Source organism: Bombus terrestris, chromosome 13 (genome assembly GCF_910591885.1).
Source record: "Bombus terrestris chromosome 13, iyBomTerr1.2, whole genome shotgun sequence".
Taxonomy (NCBI): Eukaryota; Metazoa; Arthropoda; class Insecta; order Hymenoptera; family Apidae; genus Bombus; species Bombus terrestris.
The window spans coordinates 4,820,905-4,844,925 of record NC_063281.1 but is presented as its reverse complement, the minus strand read 5'-3'; the positions used below and the strand labels follow the sequence as shown (position 1 = coordinate 4,844,925).

The following is a 24,021-nucleotide window of genomic DNA, read 5'->3' as shown; positions in this document are numbered from 1 at the left end:
ATTTCGATTAGGATAATAGAGGTAGTTTAATGAGTATAATGCTTGATTAACAGTTCAAAGATATATATTTCCAACAACCTTGTAGAAAAGATAGTTACGCAGGTGCGTGAGGTATAAGTTAAGTAGGTGAATGATTGAAGGATGAAAACCCGGTAAAGAGATATGTTGATTGATCTGTAGTCGTTGAACCAGTCTAGTCCGGTGACAATGTTGTCGCAAAGGAAAATTCTCGCTCGGTGGTGATCGCTCCACCACTTGTCGCTAGCGGGTGGTCGCTACCCAATTTTTACCTGATGGAGCAAGGAACCTTTTGACTCGAAGAGTTTTATGCGAATTGACGGCCTTAATGGTAAATAAAAAATCCTCGTTTTATGACAGTTCCTTAGGATTATTGCGATCCGTTTGATTCTATGTGCACGGCTGGTGGCCTCCTCAAACGTAAACGGTCACCGGATGTAACAGGTCAGTACATAACACGCAGTATTATCGTTAATAAAATAATTATAGCGAATGCTTTAGTCATCTGATGTATCCAATAAAATCTGAAATAAAAGAAAATATTATTAATTGAATATACAAAAAAGTTTATATTAGTTACTAGTCTTCTATGCGAAGACATTTCTATACGTACATCGATAACCGCCGCAGCGCTGCATCTAAAGATTTAGGGTCTTCTTTAAAAATAAATTTCTTTATTCCTATGACGCAAATTGCAATATACTTGTCCCAGTCCATATCCTGCAAGTCCAATTGAACGATATCGCTGTCTTCTAGCGTTTTCACTTCCTTCATCATATTGATAACGTTATCTTTTTTGAAGGACCATTGCCGTGTACTAAAGTAGTTTGTCACTATCGACATCGTATCGTAATATTTGCTAATTTTCATCATTCTGAAATACCATTTTTAAGTATTCCAACGTGCGGTTGCTCGTTGCTTGACAAACGATAGAATGCTCACCTTGGTTTACTACCTTGAAGCCTTAAAAAGATATCCATGATAAAAGCTGGCAAAGTATGCAGAAATAAAGTCAGAATACTGTAAACATATCTGTTAGATACCATCGCACAACACGGGTACCACACCAAACCGTCCATCGGTATTTGGATGGCATATTTCACGAATGTATCCTTCAGCTCACCGTAACTTGAAAATTGAAACGTTTACGCTGATAGAGATAATCGAATTATATTTCAATGGAGCTTATCATTATTAGAGTATCACAGGAAATATTATATTATTATATAATTTCAGCCATGTCTCCAGTTTATTAAGCGAAGCTATTGAGAGCAAAAGTGAACGTAAACATAGAATGCTTAAAGGAGCAACTGTCTTAATTAGATTATTTATTTATTTACTACTTGCTTTAGACCAGATACCATTCATATAGCAAATAGGGCATATTTACGTATAGTTTGAATAATTCATTTAATAATTTAATAATTCGAACTGAAAATTTCGTAATAAACGTAACAAGATTTGCAATTATTCGTTATTATTTATTTAAATGTAATTAAATTCTTACAGAACATTGTTTAAGAAAATTATAAATATGTTTCAGACCCTCGATATCAGGATCACATAAGGAGAAGCTAATGCAAAGTGGAAGACAGAGTCTGGCAGGTATTGTTAGTTTACTCTCGTATTCTTGTTATTTCCAGATGAGACTGTTGAAAAGCATTGTCAATAATGAAATTAATTCTAGCTAATGACGTGTTTAAATTATAACTGCAGCGACATTTATCAACAAAACTAATCTCTTAAGAGCCCTCGTCGAGCATACAGGGTTATCCATTTAACCCAGAACCCGATCTAACGAGAACATATGAAAATGGCAACATCGAAACATGTATACTTATTATTACAGTCTAATGTCGTTCGTCACCTATCAGCTGTTGTTATGCAAGTATAATTGAGCAAAAACACAGAGCGGTTTGATGGTCGCTTAAGAACTTTAAATTTGACATCACAATAGGGGGAACATGGAGAGGCCGCAGTGATAGTAAGAAACGATATCAAACACCACTTACATAGTCAAATTAGTCAGGAACACGTTCAAGCAACCACTGTCACAATGCAAACTAACGACAATTATTTCCAAATGTTGGCAGTATATACATCACCGCGACACAAAATAACATTATAAAAATGAGAAGAGTATTTTCAATCCTTAGGTGACAAATACATCGCAGCGGAACACTTCAATGTAAAGCAAACGCTATGGGACCCAAGAATCAACATGCCTTGAGACTGGTTATTTCAATTTGAATTGATTGGCTCGAGGATGGCCCAAGTAATTCGATCGGGCTCTCATGAGCAAGACTGTAATCGCACTGTTTTACCTCCTCCGTGGCAAAGGGATGGTCTGTCACATCACTTAAACCACACAAACAACAATAAAAAACGTAAGCTAGATATAGTTAAAAAAAAACGTAAACACTAGTCGGAACGAATCGTCAACAAGCCATATTACTACTAATAAATTCGCAATATTAGAATCTACAGACAATTCTATGGACGTAGTTGAAACATTAATAAATCAACATGCGCAAAAAAGTCCCCCTCCTCACCGATCTTCATCAATGAATCATCTTCGTCAATCAATATCATCCACATTCAAATAATAATAAAGTCAATCGAGAAATATGTTAACAAAGAGAATTACAAACTAAAAATAAAAAATAATCAGGTTAAAATTCTATCGGCTAATCCAGATTCCTATAGAAAACTAATAAAGTTACTAAAAACCCTGAACGCAAATTTCCACACATATCAACTGAAACAAGAAAGACCTTTTCGTGTTGTACTTTGCAACATGCACCACTCAACTAACTTAGATGGATTGAAGTTTGAACTCTTAAATCATGGCTATGAAGTAACTAATATTAGCAATATATATAATAGTATCACAAAAATCCCGCTATCCTTATTCTTTATTGATTTAAAGCAACAGCCAAATAATAAAGGAGTCTATGACATCAACCGTTTAATGAATTCTGTAGTAAAAATTGAACCACCTTTTATGAAGAAAGAGATAGTTCGATGTAAAAGGTGTCAAAGGTACAGCCGCAAACAGAAATATTGTAACCACAATTACCGCTGCGTTAAATGTGTAGATCTTCATTCTACGGATCAGTGCACTAAATCTTCATGAATATTCTAGTAAAATTAATTATCTTTCTTTTTATGAAGAAAAATTCATGGAAGAAATATTCATTTGCAACTGTCATGAATTATAGCAGAGAAGCACTGGATTGCATAATTTTTCACACAGACACGATATTGGTTCCTGTCTTTCATAACAAATGTACGAGATGGGTCAGTATTATATAATACTACGAGAAGTCCCAATGGATGTACCAAATCTGGAACAACCGTTTACAATTACAAGGTAAGCACTGATTTAGCGTAAAACACCAATATCAAAACATATTTTGCCAAATCAAAATCAAATCCAATCACATATTATTATCTATATATTGACCATGAAGAGGAGAAGCTCTGACTCATGATATTTTAAACGATCTGAAAGGAAGATTTATCATGGGAGGGGACCATAATACTAAACACAAATCATGGGATTCAAAACTTAACAATTTTCGAGGTACAACACTGTATACCATGCTGCAGAAAAATATTTAAAATGCATCAATCAAAAGAGATCGTCGCATTTGCTTAATAGAAGAAAACATAACTGATTCTGCGATCACAGATTTTTCTCCTAAACATAAGCGACATACAGTTTACCTAATGTAAAGGCAGAGCTGACATCTGACCACGTTCCAATCACCCTTACTCGTTATATACAAGACCACAATCGTCAGATCGCGAGACCAAAATCAATTACAATAAAATTCACTCGCTAACCGACATTTCAGCAGCGCCTAGACAAAAATTTAACGCGCAATATCCCCTCATAAACAAAAGAAAACATCGAATCGGCCGCGGAATTTTTCATCAAAACAATTCAATTCAGACGCGTACGAAGCTACTCCGTACATCAATGAAATATCTTTCAAGTATTTATATTAACTATTTATATTATACAAAATGAAAGAGAAAAGAAGAACAGCAAAAGAATGGCAAACATATTTATAAAGCAAGTAAAGCAACTTCTACTGGATAAAAAGAATAAAAAATTCAAAGCATTGGAAAGAATTTAGGCACGACGCATCAGTAATAAACTACTCTCTATGGAAAACGATCAAAAATATTTAAAGGCATATTAAACGAACACCTCCGTGGAAAAACGACACTAAGTGAACGAAGGATAAGCAGAACTGGCTGCAAAATAGCTGCAAGTCATCTTCAATACAAACGATCCACGCACGATCAAACGTATTTGATTTATAAGCAAATACTATAAAAAATTATATGGTAAACATTCGCGCACTAAATGATTGATTCAAGCTGGAAGGGAACGATGCTCGGTTTACAAACACGTCCGATCCGCTTAAGGATCTGATCTGATTATAAGAATTTGTTTCGAAAAAAAATGTTAGCACGTTTTTATAATTCATGCGGCTAAATAGGAATAAGTTAACTGTGTGTGTACACAGAAGAAATTTAGTATAGTCCCCTTTTACTTCCAATGCCGTTTTCTCAGTTATATATAATCTTTAGCATTTGAATTATTTCATTTACGATGAAATGCCTTTCATTTATTGGCATTTCCATTGATCGTGTCGCTTAAATAAATTACAGCTTTTACGATACTCTAATAATTCAATTAAATTACTTGAAAAAATTCCATAATAAATATTACTTGATAGGGCGTGCGTTATTCGTACAGTTGTACACTTTGACGTTCATATCACGATGCAGCGTGACGTGCCATGCGGCGCATAATATCGTGTCGACCACATAATCAAGGGGTACTGTATCTGTTATTGTGTCTGGATTAGCCAATGTTATTTTAGCGAAACCTCTGCTGATAAACAGTCCGAGAGCTGCAACAACAAACTTGGTTAAAATTAATTAATGCTTCTCGACTGTCTCGAAATGTGGCTGTAAATAGATAGGAAGGATATTCGTAACTGATAGGAAAAGTAGAGCTTTAAAAATTTTTGTTCTTTTTATTATGTAACTTGTACTTTACAATTTCTCCAGCTGGACATTCGGTAAATTTTTTAGCTTTATTCCTAATTAACATGTGAATGACTATCCCCAGGAGGATACCGTCTTCAAGTTTGTCTATTTTATTTCTTTAGTATGAGGTATAGATAGTTGTGGGTGATAGTGGTGCTGCTGGTGTGGATGTCGCTGCTGGGATACTGCTGCTTTTTCTTCTCATTTAGAAGTCGTGGAGGAAAAATCGGACTACAGGCGCTGGGATTTGAAACCCGGATCCCGAATGTTCGTAACCAAAGGCGCTGCCGTCATCCGGTAATAGTTGCTATCGAGAACCGCCACAAATGATGTCAGTGGGCTGTTTTCTCTTTAGTCTTCTTTTTATGAGAGTTTCGTTCGCTTCAGCAACCAGCTGGTTTGGATGTGTTGCCGCTCTTTCCTTGTATCTTTTTGCTTATCTGCCGATTTCTTTTTTAACCGTTGGTATTTTTAGGTCTTTGCGTATATCCTCGTTTCTGACATACGTCAGACTATATTATGCGTTGACTATTGTTCTCAGTATCCTCGATTTTAGCGACTCCAATTTTTTATGTGACTCATTCCCGCTGTCCCCCATAGTGGTATTCCGTACGTCCAAATTGGTTTTATTATCGTTTTGTAAATTTTTAGTTTGTTTTCCATGTTGAGTTTAGAGTTTCGACTAGTTAGCCAGTACATGTGTCTTCATTTTATCCGTATTTTGTCTATAATTGATTTAGTATGTTGCTTTCATATAAGTTGTGTGGCTAACAATAGCAAGCAATAACTGTGCAAGCCGAATATCGGTGGTGCTGGGATCGGAGTGTACCGACTATATGAGGGAGTTGGAAGAGAGCTGACGAACACCTGTCACCACTGCGAAGAGGGCGAGGACACGGTCCGGCACACGCTGGAGTTTTGTCCGGCGTGGGGGGCCCCCCGCCCCGGGCAGAGCGGGAGAGGGTGAGAACTTCTCGCTCTTGTAGTGTTCTAAGTGGTCATAGGGGTCGTCACGTCGAGGAGATACTGGGATCTCCTCGGATTTGCACGACGGTCCAGGGGAAAACGTTGAGAGGGGTGGTCCCTCTCAATGCCCGAACTAGACCTGAGTGATGGCTCCCTCAGAATGAGAGAGGACGCTGGAATGCTCCGGTAGCAATTCGAAAGAGGTGCCGAAACACCTCTGTTGAGCGTCAGGTGGACCCCGTGGGGTTTTAGTCGGTAAGTTGGACATTACCCCGCCGCCTCCCAGTAGAGCGGCGGGTGTCCACGAGGATTTCCTCTTTTTTTATATAAAAAAAAAAGTCTTTATCAAAAGCATTTATACACCTTGCGCAAGAAGTATATTTTCACATACTTTTGAACGAGTAAGTGAACATTTGACGCTGCTTGATTCTATCGCTGATTATTTCCTTCCTTATTTCCTTCCTTATGATAGGAGAACCAAGTTCTTGTGATACGAAAGACTTATATTATTCGAAATCACTCGAGTATAATTGATCGCTTTTACATGCAATATATGTAAATGAAATATGCAGTGATGAAGAATTAACGTTATAAATATTTATAGAAATACCTATATGTGCAGTGATATTGCCCAACCAACCAGGACACGGTTCCTTCAGCGAGGCACTAATTATGCTTGGTCGCACTATCGCAATTGGGAAATTTGTACTGCTGCTGGATAAAATCTGTTCTGCCAGATTCTTGGTGAACGTGTATGTGTTTGGATGAATTTTTAAAATTCTTTCTTCCAATAGCTCAATCAACTCTTTGTCAAGACTGTCACAGGTCTCAATCACGCTAGATGGTTGTAAAATCGTGCTAAAAAATTATCAATAATAGGATATCATATAGTATTATCTACGTAGCTTGGAATCCGGACTCCCGAAAACATTGAGAATAGCAACAGTGCAACATGTACGTCACTACGATCCTATATCGTGTGCCATCTATGAGCTTTTGCCAGAAATATGTTAAGGCGATTTCGTCGTCGACATTGTCGTCGACGGATTTTAATTTTGATGCCATTGTAAGTAAGAAACGATGCCCGTTTTCTGTACAATAATTACGTTCTATGAGTTATTTCGTTGCATCTATTTCGCTTCTCTTGTTTGTCATTTGTACGTTCGATATATTCACAGCAGATAATTACTAAATTTTATGTCACAACGTAGAAGAAAATGATCAACGCAACAGTTAAAAAGAAGAAATAACGAACGAAATATGTAGATGAAGAGTAACGAAGTTTGTAAAAATGCAAATAATTACATTACAATTACATTTGAGGTAAACACAATTCAAGATTTCAATTATCGAAAGAAATTGAAGAAAACGAGCAAAAGAAAATTGAGCACGGGTAAATGCACAGAAGTGGACGCACATGCTTGCTTCGAAGCTTCGTGAGTGCACAGGGGCATGAAATTGTGTTTGACAAAAAACACGGGGCTCGCTTCTCTTTATCCTATAATATGTACAAAACAGCGATCCTTTTCTCCTTACTGGCTTTTTTTATTTCTCCTTAATCAACGACAAAGAAATTGCTGTGTTCTCATCTCATTATACTTCTAACAATAGCTCATAGATGGCACATGATATATGATTCTAACATATTAAACGTGTTACACGCTACAGTGTTCCCATCATAAACACAAAAACAAAGTACGTAAGTACATGCACGGCAGCGTATCAGGTCTGGAAACTCTAGAGGAGGAGTTAGAGCTATGAATTTCTAAATGTGTGCTTTATAAATTACTTGCTACTAAACATAGATAATATAAACTAAACTACTTTTCATAAGTTTTTTTTTTAACATATTTAAGGTAAACATAAAATATTTCGCGTGTATTTCATAGTAGTAGTAGATTTCAGTTGTAGACACAAGTCGTATTGCGCGGCGAATCCTAGCAATTTGATTGAAACGCCTTACTTCTGAAAAACATTTTTTGACACGTAATAGTCTTATCCTCTGCCCCTCTGCCCTTACAGCAACAACAGTTCCCAGAATCCCATGATCGGTTATATATTTCCGTGCAAGTGGATTTAACATACGAGTAGACAGCGAACTCCCCCGACTCGCCCTGTCGTTATTCAATCAAAAATACAGACTGACACAGCACTGGCACGACAAAGCATTACAACATGCATTTTAAGTGAGACCGCTCATACTATTCGTCACCGACCGGTACGTGACGTTGCTGTTTACGTTTACATATTTAATGCACAAATGCATTATTAGACAAGGACACACGGAGCCTCTATGTATCGTTCTCTGTCTATCCCTATATTATCTTTACAGCTCGCTCGCGCACTCTATTTTTATATCTCTATGTTATAGCCAGTTAGATGGATAATCCTGTATTTGTCACGCTATAGCTGTCACTAAATTGCGGATAAAGTTATGGAAAGCTTTAAAATGGAAAAATTCACACAATTTCTGTTTAGATTCTCTTCCTTAAATCGTGTTTATTTATATGAAAATATGGATCTATATAAATATCCTCGAGTAGCTTTTGCGTATCAAGAACTGTAGTTAATTATTCCAATCTAACGAGGAAAAGACAAAAGTTAATAAAAAGAAATCCCAGAAAAATGTTCTTTCGATACCTAATTTTTATCCTTAACAGATTGTTAGAAATGCATTATTATTGATTATCCTCTATATAAGATTTCTTAGACTTATGCCTGTTTTAACAAGTATTTTTTATTTCAATGGATACAAGTAAGCGTTAGTTAGATAAATAAATAAATAAATAAAGCTATCAATTACTTTCATTTTTTATTGATTTTTAAAAGTAGAGTTATTTATGATAATAAAAAATGTTTAAGAAAATTTAATTATTAATATAATTTAAATATTAAATATCATTTATCCTTACCTGTATACTTTTTCCTCAATCTCTGGTAGATTTGCGTTACTATAAGCTGTGCTAACATGGACAGCGCTAATTACATGCTTCAGTTCATTGCACAGCTCAATGATACTGAAAGTACCTTTCACATTTGTGTTTACGGCCGCATTCAACGGCTCCTTGAAATTCAAACTGGCCGCAACGTGGAACAATATATTCACATTCTCTATCAACATATTTCTGTCTTCTTGCGAAAGACCTAATTTTGGTAGACTTATGTCACCCTCTACGGGGTGAACTTTTTTTAATGCTGAGGGATCCTTTGCTTTGATATCATCGAAAATCTGAAGAAGAAAAGATACAAGCTCAGTTTCCAATATAGATTGTTATTGAATATACTAATTTTCTATCAACACATTGTTATATATATGTTATATATATCGGAGATGAAAGAACACCGGAACCTTCCCTTTGGAACTTTGGGAAGATCTCTTAATACTGTAATCTAGATTCCACTATAGCCGTATTAAGAAATTGTTGTCATTCGATCTTATTGTATTTATTTGAGATTTATGACAGTGAGCTCGGGCTCGAGGGGACAACCGGTCGCCGAACGTAGCCGCGGTCAAGGGACGAACGCTTTGTCTAACAAAGGTACGGGATAATAGTATAGCTCTTCTTAGAGAAAGAAATAGTTGTAGCGACATTCGACAGTAAATATCCTAACGGTTTCTGTCCCATGGCTCGCCACTCGCAGACTCTATTCTTCGAGTAAGACGATTACCAGATGTCGACGCGTCTCCACAATACATGTTCAGCTAGCCCGAGGACCCGCTATAAATCTTAAGATTTATTTAACTAAAGTCCTTCAGACGGACAAACAGTCCTCGTTCCAACTACGGGAAAATAGGGGAAATCTATTTTTCTCACGAAGGACGTTTCCCGCTAGCAACTTTCTCTTAAGGGCGGTTAGTATCCTTCTTCAACTACCAACATAGCAATTAACCAATTAGCAGGAACGTCCATTTCCCCCACTTTCCGAACGAAGGCTTTCGTCGACGAATCCGAGGATCTCGTGTCCTTAGACACACCCATTATAGTTTTCCTCGATGACATCGTCGAGACGGAAAGTTACTCTCCCGTACGATCTCGACGACGATTCAAGTAACTCTCAGGTACGTAGTGATTGCCCCATGCATTAACATCGAGTACAACTTAGACGCTAAAGAAGAGTAGAGTTCGTCATCCCGTTGACCGTGGATTCGTTATTGAGCCTAGGATCATTGTCGTTAGCTTCTCGAGTATCTAATTATCGCGATTACTTGTCCAATTCCATCATAGTCATATTTTCACTAGTAAATATCTCCTCTATTGCATAATGATCACGTCTAGCGCCAATAGGGATTCGTTTCGCGTCCTTAACCCTAACTCAAATCTTAACGCCAACCCGACATCAGAAGTGGGATCAGTGCCGATTATAACAGTGCTAGAACTTACGACCATCGTGCGCGAGTAATTCAGTCGCTAGTGCAAAAATCGAGTGTGAAACCTAACAATTTTTCGCTACCACGTTTTAACCCTTAAAATCGCGTGCTCCGACTCCGCTGCATGGGGCGCAGCTGCCAACTTGATTATGGAAGGAAACTATAATTTCAATAACGAGTGGCGAGTCGACTTCTACGTACTGGAAGCACCAACGGATAGATCAAGTCATCTGGGTGAGTCGTTTCCATTTTACTCCGATTCGGGAGCCGAGCGTTCACTAATTAAAGAGTGCTCATCGTGTGTATTAATGATTTTTACATCGAAGATAATTTCTCATGTCCTTGCTGATAGTTATCTAAAATACGTTATCGCGGTTAGTTGCGGAACTCCAAGTCTGGGTTTTGACGTAACATTACACAAAATAGCCTCGCTATGTGTAAAACGAAAATAATGTCTGTAATGAAACCGCTGCAAACGAGATCGACGTTAATGAAGTTGACACTGATGTACATGGTAATAATAAAAGTAGATCAATTTCTCTTCTCGACAAATTCAAAGATTCATTCGTTACGGGTTTCCTACGTATTCGCGTAAATACAGGCGGTACGTGAGAAAATAAGCGTTTTAATTAAAGCAAAGATCATAAGGCCTAGTAATTCGCCATTCGCGAGCCCTACGTAACTCGTGAAGAAGAAAGATGGCTCAGATAAATTATGTGTAGATCCCCGAGAGCTAAATCAAAATACGGTCGCGGATCGGTACCCTTTACCCTTTATCGCGTGTCAAATCGCAAAAGGCGAGATACTTTGTTAGCCTGGACATGGTCGGCGGGTTTCGACAAATTCCTATTTATTCCAATCCGACGGAGTATACAGCGTTCGTTACCCCCGACGGACAATATGAGTACATAACGAAACCGTTTGGACAGAAAAAATGCACCGTCCGTCTTTCGGAGGGCTATTCGCAAGGCCTTAGGCGACCTCGCTCATTCGTACCTTGTTATTTATTTGGATGACGTCCTAATTATTGCCGACTCGATAAATCAAGCTTTAGAAAGATCGAACACCGTATTAGATACCCTCGTAAAAGCCAAATTCTCTTTTAACTTTGCGAAATGTTCTTTTCTAAAGACATCGGTGCTCTATTAGAGATATGTAATTCATAACGGAGAGTTTCGTCCCAACCCAGGTAAAATACACACCTTAAGTTTTTTACCTGCGCCAACGACCGTCACACAGTTCAGGCAGTTCATAGGGTTAGCTTCGTACTTCCGAAAGTTCGTCCATAAATTCCCACAGATGATGAAACCCCTATGCGCTTACCTCAAGTAACGGAAATATAACTTGGACAGATAGGCACGAGAAAATAAGACAACAGGGAGTTTCCGCTCTGACCGACGCGCCGGTGTTAATGATATTCGACCCCAATTACCCGATAGAACTACATACTGACGCTAGCTCGGAGAGTTACGGGGCGATTTTGATGCATAAGGTCGAAGGTAAAGATAGAGTAATCGAGTACTACAGTAAAAGAACTACCCCCGCGGAATCTAGATATCATTCCTACGAACTAAAAACGTAGGCAGTCGTAAACGCCATCAAGCATTTCCGTCACTACCTACATGGACGAGAATTTCTTGTCGTTACGGATTGCAACTTGCTGAAAGCGTCAAGTAACAAAGTACATTTGAACGACAGAGTCCACAGGTGGTGGGCTTACTTGCAGACTTTCACCTTCGACATTATGTACCGAGAAGGGAAGAGGATGTCCCACGTAGATTTCTTCTCGCGAAACCCCGTAGACTTAGACCACCGTAAGATTGAAAAATTCGCGGAGAAAGAAATCAATGCGGCCGAAATATCAGAAGACTGGTTACTAGCCGAACAACGTCGCGATCCTCAAATTATAGAAATCTCCCGTAAACTACAAAACGATGAGCCCGCGGAAGATATCGCGAATACCTATGAGTTACGATCAGGTACCCTTTACCGCAAAATACAACGGAAAGGCAGAACCTCCTGCTTGCCCATTATCCCGAGAGGCTTTAGATGGTCCGTTATTAACCATGTGCATCAGTCAATTATGCACTTGGGTTGGGATAAAACGCTCGAGAAACTGTACGAGTATTACTGGTTCGAAGGAACCAAGTAAATATGTTCAAATTCGTAGAGAACTGTCATGCTTGTCGAGTTTCGAAGGCAAGTTCGGGTAAGATACAAGCTGAACTACATCCTATACCCAAGACCAACCAGCATACCGTGGCATACAGTGCACGTGGACATAACGGGCAAGCTAAGCGGCAAAAATGACTCCAAAGAATACGTCATTGTTTTCGTAGATGCCTTCACGAAATTCGTATACCTGCATCATACCCGTAAAATAGATTCCCTCCCTTAACACCATCAAAGCACTTAAACCCGCTATATCGTTATTCGGCAGTCCCTGCCGGATATTAGCGGATCAAGGAAGATATTTTACGGGTAAAGAATTCCAAGAGTTCTGTGAAAGCAAACAAATTAAAGTTCACTTGATAGCGACCGGTGCTAGTAGAGCCAATGGACAGGTACAGCGTGTTATGGGCACATTAAAAAAAAACATGTTTACAATAGTAGAGACAACCGGGCGGCCATGGCAAGACGCGATTGGGGAAATACATTTGGCTTTGAATTGCACCACCAACCGCGTGACTAATTTGAGCTCATTAGAACTATTAATCAGTAGAACAGCAAGATCATACGACTTGTTGCTACTCGATAACATCAAAAATATCGATATCTTCGATATAAGACGAAAGGCAATAAAGGGGATGGAAACTAATGCTAGGTATGGTAAGGATAGATTTGACAAAACTAAAGCTAAAACGGCTAGGTTTAATCTCGGTGATTTCGTATTACGCAAAAATGAGGAAAGAAACAAAACCAAATTAGATTCAAAATTTAGAGGTCCATTTGTAATAGCAGAAGTTTTGGAAGGAGACAAGGTATATCTTAAAGACATTAGATAGTAAGCGATCGTACAAGTACAGTCACGACAGATCGAGGAAAATGCCAGATGGTCGCATTCCTGCTGAGTTGGATGTCTGTAGTGATGGCAATAACAGTGACCATGACGATATGAGTACTCCGATCTCGGAAGATCAGCAGCACTATAACACCCGACAGAGCGAGTTCGCACGTGTCTCGGGGCGATAATGTAATATAGCTCAGAGAGAACGTGTGACGTAGTTCACACACTTTTCGTGGTAACAGTATGATAATCGACCTAATCAATGGCAAAATCTTGAAAAATCTTCCGGCAAAAGCAATACGACTAATGACAATAATATTCAATGCAATTCTAAGAATTCAATACTTCCCCAAACCATGGAAATTAGCACAGATCAAAATGTTACCTAAACCAGGCAAAGACCCGCACCAAACTGCATCTTACAGACCAATATCACTGATTCCAGTATTTTCCAAAATACTGGAAAAAATAATATTACCGGATAAAAACAATAATAGAGACAAAAAAAACTAATACCGGAACACCAATTTGGATTCAGAAACAAACACTCCACGATAGAGCAAATACACAGGCTTATTAACGAAATAATAATAGCACTAGAAAACAAGGAATACTGCCCTCTTTATGGACATAGAGAAAGTATTTAAGAAAATTAACCATGAAAGCCTACTACAAACAATTAGGAAACGATTCCCAGAGCAAATACACCAATTAATAAAATACTACCTAAGCAGCAGAACCATCGCAATAAAAATCAAGGACATATATTCTGAAGTTAGACATCAAGACAGGGGTGCCACAAGGAAGCGTCCTAGGCCCAATACTACACACATTATATACGGCGAACATACCAACAACTACCAATAGCACAGTACCGACATTCGCGGACAACACAGCTATACTAGTCAGGTATACGAACCCAGAAACGGCAGTCAAATTACTACATGAACATATCACAAAAATAGAAAAGTGGCTACAAGAAAAACAAATAAAAGCAAACCCCAATAAATGCAACCATATTACATTCACGCTACGAAAAAAGATACCACCAAACATCCTACTGAACGGCACGCATATAACGCAAACAAAGCATGTCAAATACCTAGGACTCCACTTAGATACACAACTCACATGGAAACTACATACCAAATCAATAGTAAAAAAAAATACAGAAAACAAGGGGGCAAATGCATTGGCTAACAAGCCGAAAATCCAAATTAACCATAGAAAATAAATTAAAAATATATAAAACGATCATAAAACCAATCTGGACGTACGGAATACCACTATGGGGGACGGCAGCAATGAGCCATATAAACAAAATAGAGGTAATACAGGCTAAAATCCTCAGGACAATAGCAAACGGACCTTGGTACGTCAGAAACGAAGATATACGAAGGGACCTGGGAATGCCAACTGTCAAGGAAGAAATCAGCAGATACTCCGAGAAATACAAATCAAGAATAGCAACACACATAAACCGGCTAGCTGCGGAAACATACAAAACCATAAACATGGACAGAAGACTAAAAAGGTAGCACCCAGCAGACCTTATAAAGGACATAACCTAGCAAACACGAGGATGGTACCCCGCTGGGGGTAGCCACCAACATGCTAATTTAACTGTTAAAAAATTCCACCAAATGTCCAAATTGGACAAATTGTGAATTTTAATAAATAAAAAAAAAAAAAAAAACGATCATAAAACCAATCTGGACGTATGGAATACCACTATGGGGGACGGCAGCAATGAGCCATATAAACAAAATAGAGATAATGCAAGCTAAAATCCTCAGAACAATAGTGAACGCACCATGGTACGTTAGAAATGATGACATACGGAGGGACCTGGGGATCCCAACGGTCAAGGAAGAAATTAGCAGATACTCCGAGAAATACAAATCAAGAATAGCAACACACACAAACCGGCTAGCTGCGGAAACGTACAAAACCATAAACATGGACAGAAGGCTAAAAAGGAAGCACCCAGCGGACCTCATAAAGGATATAACCTAGCAAACGCGAGGATAGTACCCCACTGGGGGTAGCCACCAACATGTTAATATAACTGTTAAAAAATTCTACCAAATGTCCAAATTGGACAAATTGTGAATTTCAATAAATAAAAAAAAAAAAAAACAGTATGATAAAGCTCAAAGAGAACGTGTGATGTAGTTCACACACTTTTCGTGGTAACAGTATGATAAAGCTCAGTGGGAACATGTAACGTAGTTTACATGCTTCTCGGAGTGACAATATGGTAAAGCTCAGTGAGACCGTGGAACGAAGTTCTATGTGCTCATACGATCTAGAAAACCGAGATTCATTTGGGTACGAAATCGAGAATGGTCCATCATGCCGTTACGACCCGACTGATAACCCGCAGGATGCAACTATCACCTTGAATACTAATCATAATGCTACCAATTTTCATTCTCTTTTATTTTTTTGCTGTCAAACCTCTGAACAGAATTTTGTTGTTACACTGGACCCTTGGCTTATTCGAAACATTCGAACATTTAGTCAAATTGTAAATAATGTTAATTGTATCGAGTCTAATGTTAGAAAACTCAGTATTTTAGTTACACTCGAGGACGTGTGATAGTCAGAATGGCCGTGTCGGAGATGAAAGAACACCGGAACCTTCCCCTTTGGAACTTTGGGAAGACCCCTTAGTACTGTAATCTAGATTTCACCATAGCCGTATTAAGAAATTGTTGTCATTCGATCTGACTGTATTTATTTGAGATGTATGATAGTGAGCTCGGGCTCGAAGCGACAACCAGTCGCCGAACATAGCCGCGGTCAAGGGATGAACGCTTTGTCTGACAAAGGTACGGGATAATAGTATAGCACTTCTTAAAAAAAAAAAATAGTTGTAGCGACACTCGACAGTAAACATCCCAACGGTTTCTGTCCCGTGGCTCGCCACACGCAGACTTTATTCTTCGAGTAAGACGATTACCAGATGTCGACGCGTCTTCACAATACATGTTCAGCTAGCCCGAGGACCCGCTATAAATCTTAAGATTTATTTAACTAAAGTCCTTCAAACGGACAAACAGTCCTCGTTCCAACTACGGGAAAATAGGAGAAATCTTTTTCTCACGAACGACGCTTCCCGCTAGCAACTTTCTCTTAAGGGCGGCTAGCACCCTTCCCTAACCATCAACATAGAAATTGACCAATTAACAGTAACGTCAATTTAGACACACCCCATATAATTTTCCTCGACAGCATCACCATGACGGAGAGTCATTCTCCTGTACGATCTCAACAACGATTCAAGTAACTCTCAGATACGTAGTGATTGCTCTGTGTATTAACCTCGAGTACAACTTAGACACTCACGAAGGATAAAGTTCGGCATCCCGTTGACCGCGGATTCGTTATTGAGCCTAGGATCATTGTCATTAGCTTCTCGAGTATCTAATTATCGCGATTACTTGTCAAATTCTATCATCATATTTGCATTAGTAAATACCTCCTCTATTGCATAATGATAACGTCTAATGCCAATGGGGATTCGTTTCACGCCCTTAACCCTAACTCTAATCTTAACGTCAACCCGACATATACATAATATGAAATTGAGAAATTAATTAAATGTGAATTTAATCGGTCTGGTTTGTGAATGTCTTAAAAATTGAAAGCATCGAAAATGTTATTTACGTACGGGATCATCCATGATCTCTTTGTATCGTTGTTCCATCGTTTGGTGTTTTTTTGGACGAACCAGAATAAAAAGAACGACGATGCGTGGACACACGCGTATCAGTTTCTCCAGGAGACCTTTCCCCACGAAACCAGATGCCCCAGTTATAAAAATTCCAGTTCCGGCGTAAAATCCCTCGATAGAATTCACCTTATTTGATTTTTCTGTAAATTCCGTATTCATTGTGCTAGTACCACAGCACCCTCGCGCTTTCAATCAAGATATCTGTAATTGAATAATAAAAAATAATATTTCGAAAATTATCCACTCCTTATATGTATAGGAGAAAATTGTTCACAATATCGATTTCTGCAAAAATCATCGAAATCGGAAGGTAGGCAGCATTTCTGAAGTTTTGCCAGGAATTAACATTTTTCTCAATTTCGCTCCTTTATATTTTGTCCGAACTGCGGTGTGAGACATGTATTGACCTATTTCTAAGTATGTTACATTCATATGATTATAATCATTACAATTATATGAAGTAGATCAGTATATAGCTCTGTATATACGAAAAAGTTTCCACTACACAGGGTTCTGCACCTACGTAAGTCGGAATTCGCGCAAGTGAGAATATATGAGAGTGGCTATACTGTAACATACATTCTTATTATTGCAGTCAAATGTCGCTCGTCACCTATCAACTGTTGCTGTAGAAGTATAATTAGGCAAGAACATAGAGCAGTTTGGACATTGCCGAAGGTTTTTAAATTTACTGTCACAATAAGCAGAAGACGATCTGAGAAATACCGCCGCGTAATGGTATTTTTGCCAATAGGAATTCCTTGTTTATTGAGAATATACATTTGTAATATATATATATTAATACCATATTATAAAAATATACCATATTATATTATAAAAATACCATTATATATATATACATAATATGTATAATATATAACAATATAATACATAATATAATATATATATATATAAATTAGATATATATAAATTTTCATTTAAATAATCATTTAAATAGAGTCATTGGATATTTGAGTTCCAATAAAAAACACAAGTAAATTATTCGTTGTTTGAACAAGTCTAAATACATTATTTAAAATAATGGAATCAATTATTATTTATAAATATAATTCTCGTTTATTATTTTTACCCATTTTTAATTAATATCTATCGGTCGTTGAACAAATTTATCTTTAGACAAATATAACATTTCAGTCGGCAAGATTACTGTAAATTACAATTTGTAATTTTTAATGCTACCTATTAACGACGAATACTCCAATATCAAATCGGCTTTTACACAACTTGTTCGAAAAGCAAATGTAAACTGCGATTTGTCTATTGGAAAATAACGATATTAATTTTACGACTTCTTCATTTTACACAATGAAACAGATAACACAAAACCAAAAACTACCTATTTATACATTATTATTCGTTTCCCAATGAAATCCAAATGGGAAAGACTTTTAAACGATGCCAAAAAATAATTTAATTATTATTTCTTATTTGCGAATGGTATTTTTAAGACTTGTGTTTAAATAAGAAATTTAATTCTTATTCGTAACTAAAATATTATATTGGTTCGTTATTTATTATTTAATATAATAGTTAAATATAATGTTGCCTAGCACTAGATGCACATTTACCTTTGTTCTTTTTATATACTACTCTTGTCGAATTAACATATCAAATATAACTGTTCAACTTAACCCCTTAACCTACGATTTACGCTTGAGAATTTTGAGTCGAAAACGTAAATAAGATCGCGCAGCCTTTGAGCCATTCGCTCGACTTGTGTAGTATCTACTACGTGCTACGCCCGTAATATTTACGTTTGGTTCAATCACCTATTACGGGCTATGCTCGTAATATTTATGTTTGTCCCGATCATCGTATTACGGGCTATGCCCGTAGTTGTAGGTTAAGGGGTTAAACACTCTATCGTTCATTGACATATCTCAAGCATCGACGTGTCTTGTTTCGTTTTATAGGAAGTTTGGTACCGATAATCGGCCGTCCTTAACTGAAAAGCCGTGCTACGCCAGCACGCTTCAAACATACGAAATGTAAAATTTGCTACCACCTTGTATACGTCAAAGTGAGTTCCACTTACTTGATCTTCCCTGTTCCCTTTTTCGGTTATTTTTCTCTTCTTCTTACTAATTACCGTTGACGGCCTCGTTTCTCCAAATTGTAACAGCAGCGTACTAAATATTTGTTCTCACCTCACCGATGGTACATAAAATAAGCGCGATGGCAGTCCGTAATTGCAGGAAAGGCACGAAATTCGTCGTTATATCTTCGCGGAGTTCTTTTCTCCTTTTCGGTTTCGTGAATCGTATCGCGAAATGGAATGTAAGCTCAGTTCGTTTCACACAAAATAAGGATAATAACTGCTTCTTCTTACCATATCTGGTCACTTCATCGACGCTACTTTTATGCTCCCCTCCGTTACGATTACGTATTACAGAAGAGAAAACGTGGAAAGGAAGAGGAAGAAAGAGATAGAAATAAAAGAACAAGAATAAAGGAGCAAGGAGCAAGAGAAACAAAAAAGATACATGTCGCGTAAAAACAGTTAGTTTTTGCAATTTTTCTTCCAGAAGAGAAATCTTAAAAAACTCTTGTCAATGTGGTATAGAAGAACATATTGACGCGATGGAATATTAGAAGAAAAGTCAACGCTATTTATTCCGCATATGTTCCTCATATGTCAGTTTAATTAATGAAAAAATAATGCTTGTTTCTGATTATGTAAAAATTTTGTGGTACATTATGTAACATATCGTAATTAATATTTTGTAGCCATGCCTTCTGGATCAACAACAATAGCATAGCGATGCTGCATAAATTGGATTGACCGTATAATATAGCCGTGTAGTACTTTATTCCATTCTTCTAGTAAATTCGGTAGTAATTGTGCCGTATTAGAGTTTCTATATTTCGTCATTCCATGTTTCATATTTGTCGGTGAAGTGGATTTCGGATATGAGCATCACGTCTATTTGCTGTTGTTTTAAGAATAGTTCTAGCTCAGATTTGTGCTGAGCTAGACCGTTGGCGTTCCACAGAGCTATTCGCATTGGTTTTATTTTGCTTCTGTGCTTATGAATTTGTCCATGAAGAGTGTGAGTAGTGACAGCAAGTTGTTAATTTGCTCAGTTTGCTTCTCGATAAGTTTATCGAGTCTGGTAATGTTGTCTGTGCTTTGTGGGGTGGGAATTCTATTTTCTGTGTGTACACTGTGTGTTTTCGAGTTGTATACGTTTCCTTGCGTTGCCTGCGCATAGGATGATACTGTTGGTGAGGTGAGTTTTTGGGGTTTAGGTTCTTGTATGTTTATGTCCTTGGGTCTCAGTTTTGGATACTTTATATTATGTAGCGATTTGTAGGCTGAGCATCCTTTGTAGTTCGCAGGATGCTCTCCTTGACAGTGAATGCACTTAGCGGGGGTTTCAGGGGATTTAGTGCATTGGTCAGTGGGGTGATTACCTGCACATTTTACGCACCGGAAGTTATGACTGCAGTATTTCTGCGTGTGGCCGTACCTTTGGCACCTTTTGCATTGTATTATTTCTTTCTTTACAAGGGGTGGCTCGAACTTAACTATGGAGTTCATCAGCTGATTGATATTGTAGATTTCTTTGTTGTTTGTTTTTTGTTTTAAGTCTATAAAGAATAAGGATAGTGGGTTTTTTGTGATTCTATGCCTAATGTTGCTGATATTAGTTACTTCGTGGCCGTGGTTTGACAGTTCGCACTTTAGTTCGTCTAGATCGACTGAGTGATGGATGTTGCGTAGCACCACTCGAAATGGTCTTTCTTGTTTGAGCTGGTATGTATGGAATTTAGCGTTTAATGTTTTTAATAGCTTGGTTAACTTTCTATAGGCGTCTGGGTGGGTCGGCAGTATTTTCACGTGGTTGTTGTTAATCTTTAACTTGTAGTCCTCTTTGCTGATGTCTTTTTCGATAGTCTTAATCATTGACTAAATGTCGATTACGTCGTTTATGAATATCGGTGGGGGAGGGGGAATTCTTTGAGTATGGAGATTGTTTACCTTTTCGGTTGTAATCATGGAGTCTTCCGTGGACTCCAGTATTGAGAATCTATTGTAGGTGGTCACTTGGCTGGCTGATGGTTTGGTTTGATTCTTGTTTACGTTTGTCTTGGTCGGTTCGAGCTTTCGTTTTTTCGTGTGCTGGTCGTTTACCAGGATGGATGTGTTGCCCTCTTGCCACGGGGGAGGAAAAATGGCGGTGTGATAATTTAGCTCCGGGGAGCCTGTTGGAAATGATAGAGCCATCATCGAGCTAGTTAATTCAGTGTGAAAGAACTAGTCGAGAGGCTGTTAACCCCTGGCTAGGTTAGTTGGATTCGCTTTCGACAGATGGGCGTCACGTGGAGTTTTGTGAACTTCACAGGGCACTGGACACACGTCTGCACGTCTCGGCACTCAGCAGCAACTGGATGGTCGCGTGCTGCTTTGTGGACTTTGCCGGGCACTGGACACACGTCTGCACGCCTCGGCACTCACGAACGAACTGTCTTCGATGTTGTTGTTTTGATTCTGGTTATTTGTGAGTGTTGGTTGGCTAATATTTTGGGTTACTTGCGCGTAGCTTCGGTTCCCTTGGGGGTTAATGCTTCTGATTATGTCATTAGGTACGTATTGTGCTGTCAATGTAGTCTCGTTAACCGTTATACTTTGTCGTGGTTGGTGGTTGTTGAATGATCTATTGCCAAGTGGTGGAAACAGTTTACGTTGTAATTGTTTTCTTACTTCACATCCTTTATAGCTGGCTGGGTGGTTTCCGTTACAGTTGTAGCATTTAACTTTTTCTATTTTTCCAGAATATGGGCAGTGTATAGTTAAGTGATTTTTTGCGCACTTGACGCAAGCTGGGCTTCTGTTGTAATAATTTTTAGTGTGTCCGTATTGTTGACACCGCATGCATCGAGGTATATCTTTTTTGTGTCGTGGTGGTTCGACTGTTACTATTGTGTTTAGTATTTGTTTGATATCATATATTTCCTTGTTATTGTTTCTGGGTTCCAGTTCTATTAAGAATAGCGGTAGTGGTTGCTTTGTGTCGAATCTTGTTATATTGTTTATTGTTCTTGTTTGATGACCAATTTTAGCTAACTTATCGCTTAGTTTATGTATGTTCGTTTTAGGATGCAATCCTCTTATGACAATTTTATAGCTCCTTTCAGTTTTAAGCTGATACGTGTGGTAGATAGCATTTTTTTCTTTTAATGCTTTTATAACTTTCCTAAATGTTTCTGGTGTGTTTGTTTGTATTTTTACTTGTTCCAATTTTGTTTGCTTTATTGTGTAGTTGTTTTTCTCATCTAGATTATTTAGTAGATCGATGAGCGGGTCTATTATTTGGGCCTCAACAAAGATTAGTGGTGGTTTTGTAATATGATTTGTTTGGATAGTGGTTTTATTTACGGGGTCAGCGTCTATTTCTTCCGTTAGTGAGCTGAAGGAGTTACTTAATGGTAATTCTTGCAGCCATCGCTGCTTTTCTGTGACTGGGTTTCCTATGGCACTTATGTCTGTAGTTGTTTTGCGTTTTTTGCTAGCCTTCGCTAGCTTCCAGCTTTCGTCCGCCCAGTTGTAGCATGACTGTGATTTGTTGGGTTTGCTGTCTGAGTACTGCGTTTTGTTCGCTTATCATTCTGGTTGGCATTTCGGTGTTCTTTATGGATTGTTTGAGCAGTTCTTTGATTTCTGCAGTGTCATTGTTACTATTGCTGTGGTATTGGTTGTGTGTATGTGTTGATTGGCTGGTTATTTGAGCATAGCTTAGACCACCAATGGTGTTGGTGCTGATAGGTTTGGTGTTTATTGCTTGCTCTGTATTTGGTAATATTTCAGGTTTTGTGCTGTCATGATGGGCTTGTGTGTTAGTGCTTGTCCTGCTTCGTAGGGGCGGGAACAGTTTACGTTGTAATTGTTTTCTTACTTCACATCCTTTATAGCTGGCTGGGTGGTTTCCGTTATAGTTGTAGCATTTAACTTCTTCTATTTTTCCAGAATATGGGCAGTGTATAGTTATGTGGCTTTTTGCGCACTTGACGCAAGCTGGGCTTCTGTTGCAATAATTTTTAGTGTGTCCGTATTGTTGACACCGCATGCATTGAGGTATATCTTTTTTGTGTCGTGGTGGTTCGACTGTTACTATTGTGTTTAGTATTTGTTTGATATCATATATTTCCTTGTTATTGTTTCTGGGTTCCAGTTCTATTAAGAATAGCGGTAATGGTTGTTTGGTATCGTATTTGTTTATGTTATTTATTGACCTTACCTGGTGTCCGATTTTTGCCAGTTCTTCACTTATTTTTCCGGTATTTGTTTTTGGGTGTAGTCCCCTGATTACTGCTTTGTAGCTTTTGTCGGTTTTGAGCTGAAAAGTGTGATATGCTGCATTTTTTTCCTTTAGTGATCTTGTAATTTTTCTGAATGTTTCTGGGGTGTTGGTTTGCACCTTCACCTGGTCTATTTTTATTTGTTTGATGATATAGTTGTCTTTCCCTGCGATGTTGTTTAGTAGTTCGATGAGGGGGTCAATTATTTTTGCGTCTACGTATATCGGTGGTGGTTTGGGAGTACGGTTTGTCGGACTTTCCGTTGGGTCCGTTGCTGCCTCTTCTGGCAGTGCGCTGAATGGATTGTGCAGCTTGATATCTTGTAGCCATTGTTTTTTTTCATATGTATCAATTTTCCTCGCGCTTGCGAGCGGGGTTACCTTCCGTTTTTTGCTGGAGGTTGCCACCGTCCAGCTTTCTTCCTGGTGTATTGACATGTTTTGCTCCACGTCGGATTGTGTTGTTTCCTGATTGTGTTGGATCGCCTGAAATTGTTAGAAGCTGGAGAACGAGGCAGGAAAATAGGTTACA

General features: G+C 38.2%; 1 protein-coding gene across 1 annotated transcript; it reads right to left on the bottom strand.

The window, feature by feature from the left end:
* Positions 1 to 46: 46 nt before the first annotated feature.
* On the bottom strand, positions 47 to 19,530 carry LOC100648933 (putative fatty acyl-CoA reductase CG5065). The gene is made up of 8 exons (XM_003394685.4): positions 19,226 to 19,530; positions 17,107 to 17,370; positions 8,967 to 9,283; positions 6,665 to 6,912; positions 4,766 to 4,949; positions 961 to 1,146; positions 632 to 892; positions 47 to 542 (listed from the first exon to the last, which is right to left on the bottom strand). Exons 2-8 carry the CDS (start codon positions 17,326 to 17,328, stop codon positions 464 to 466), a joined length of 1,497 nt encoding a protein of 498 aa, XP_003394733.1. The 5' UTR covers positions 17,329 to 17,370; positions 19,226 to 19,530; the 3' UTR covers positions 47 to 463.
* Positions 19,531 to 24,021: the final 4,491 nt, after the last annotated feature.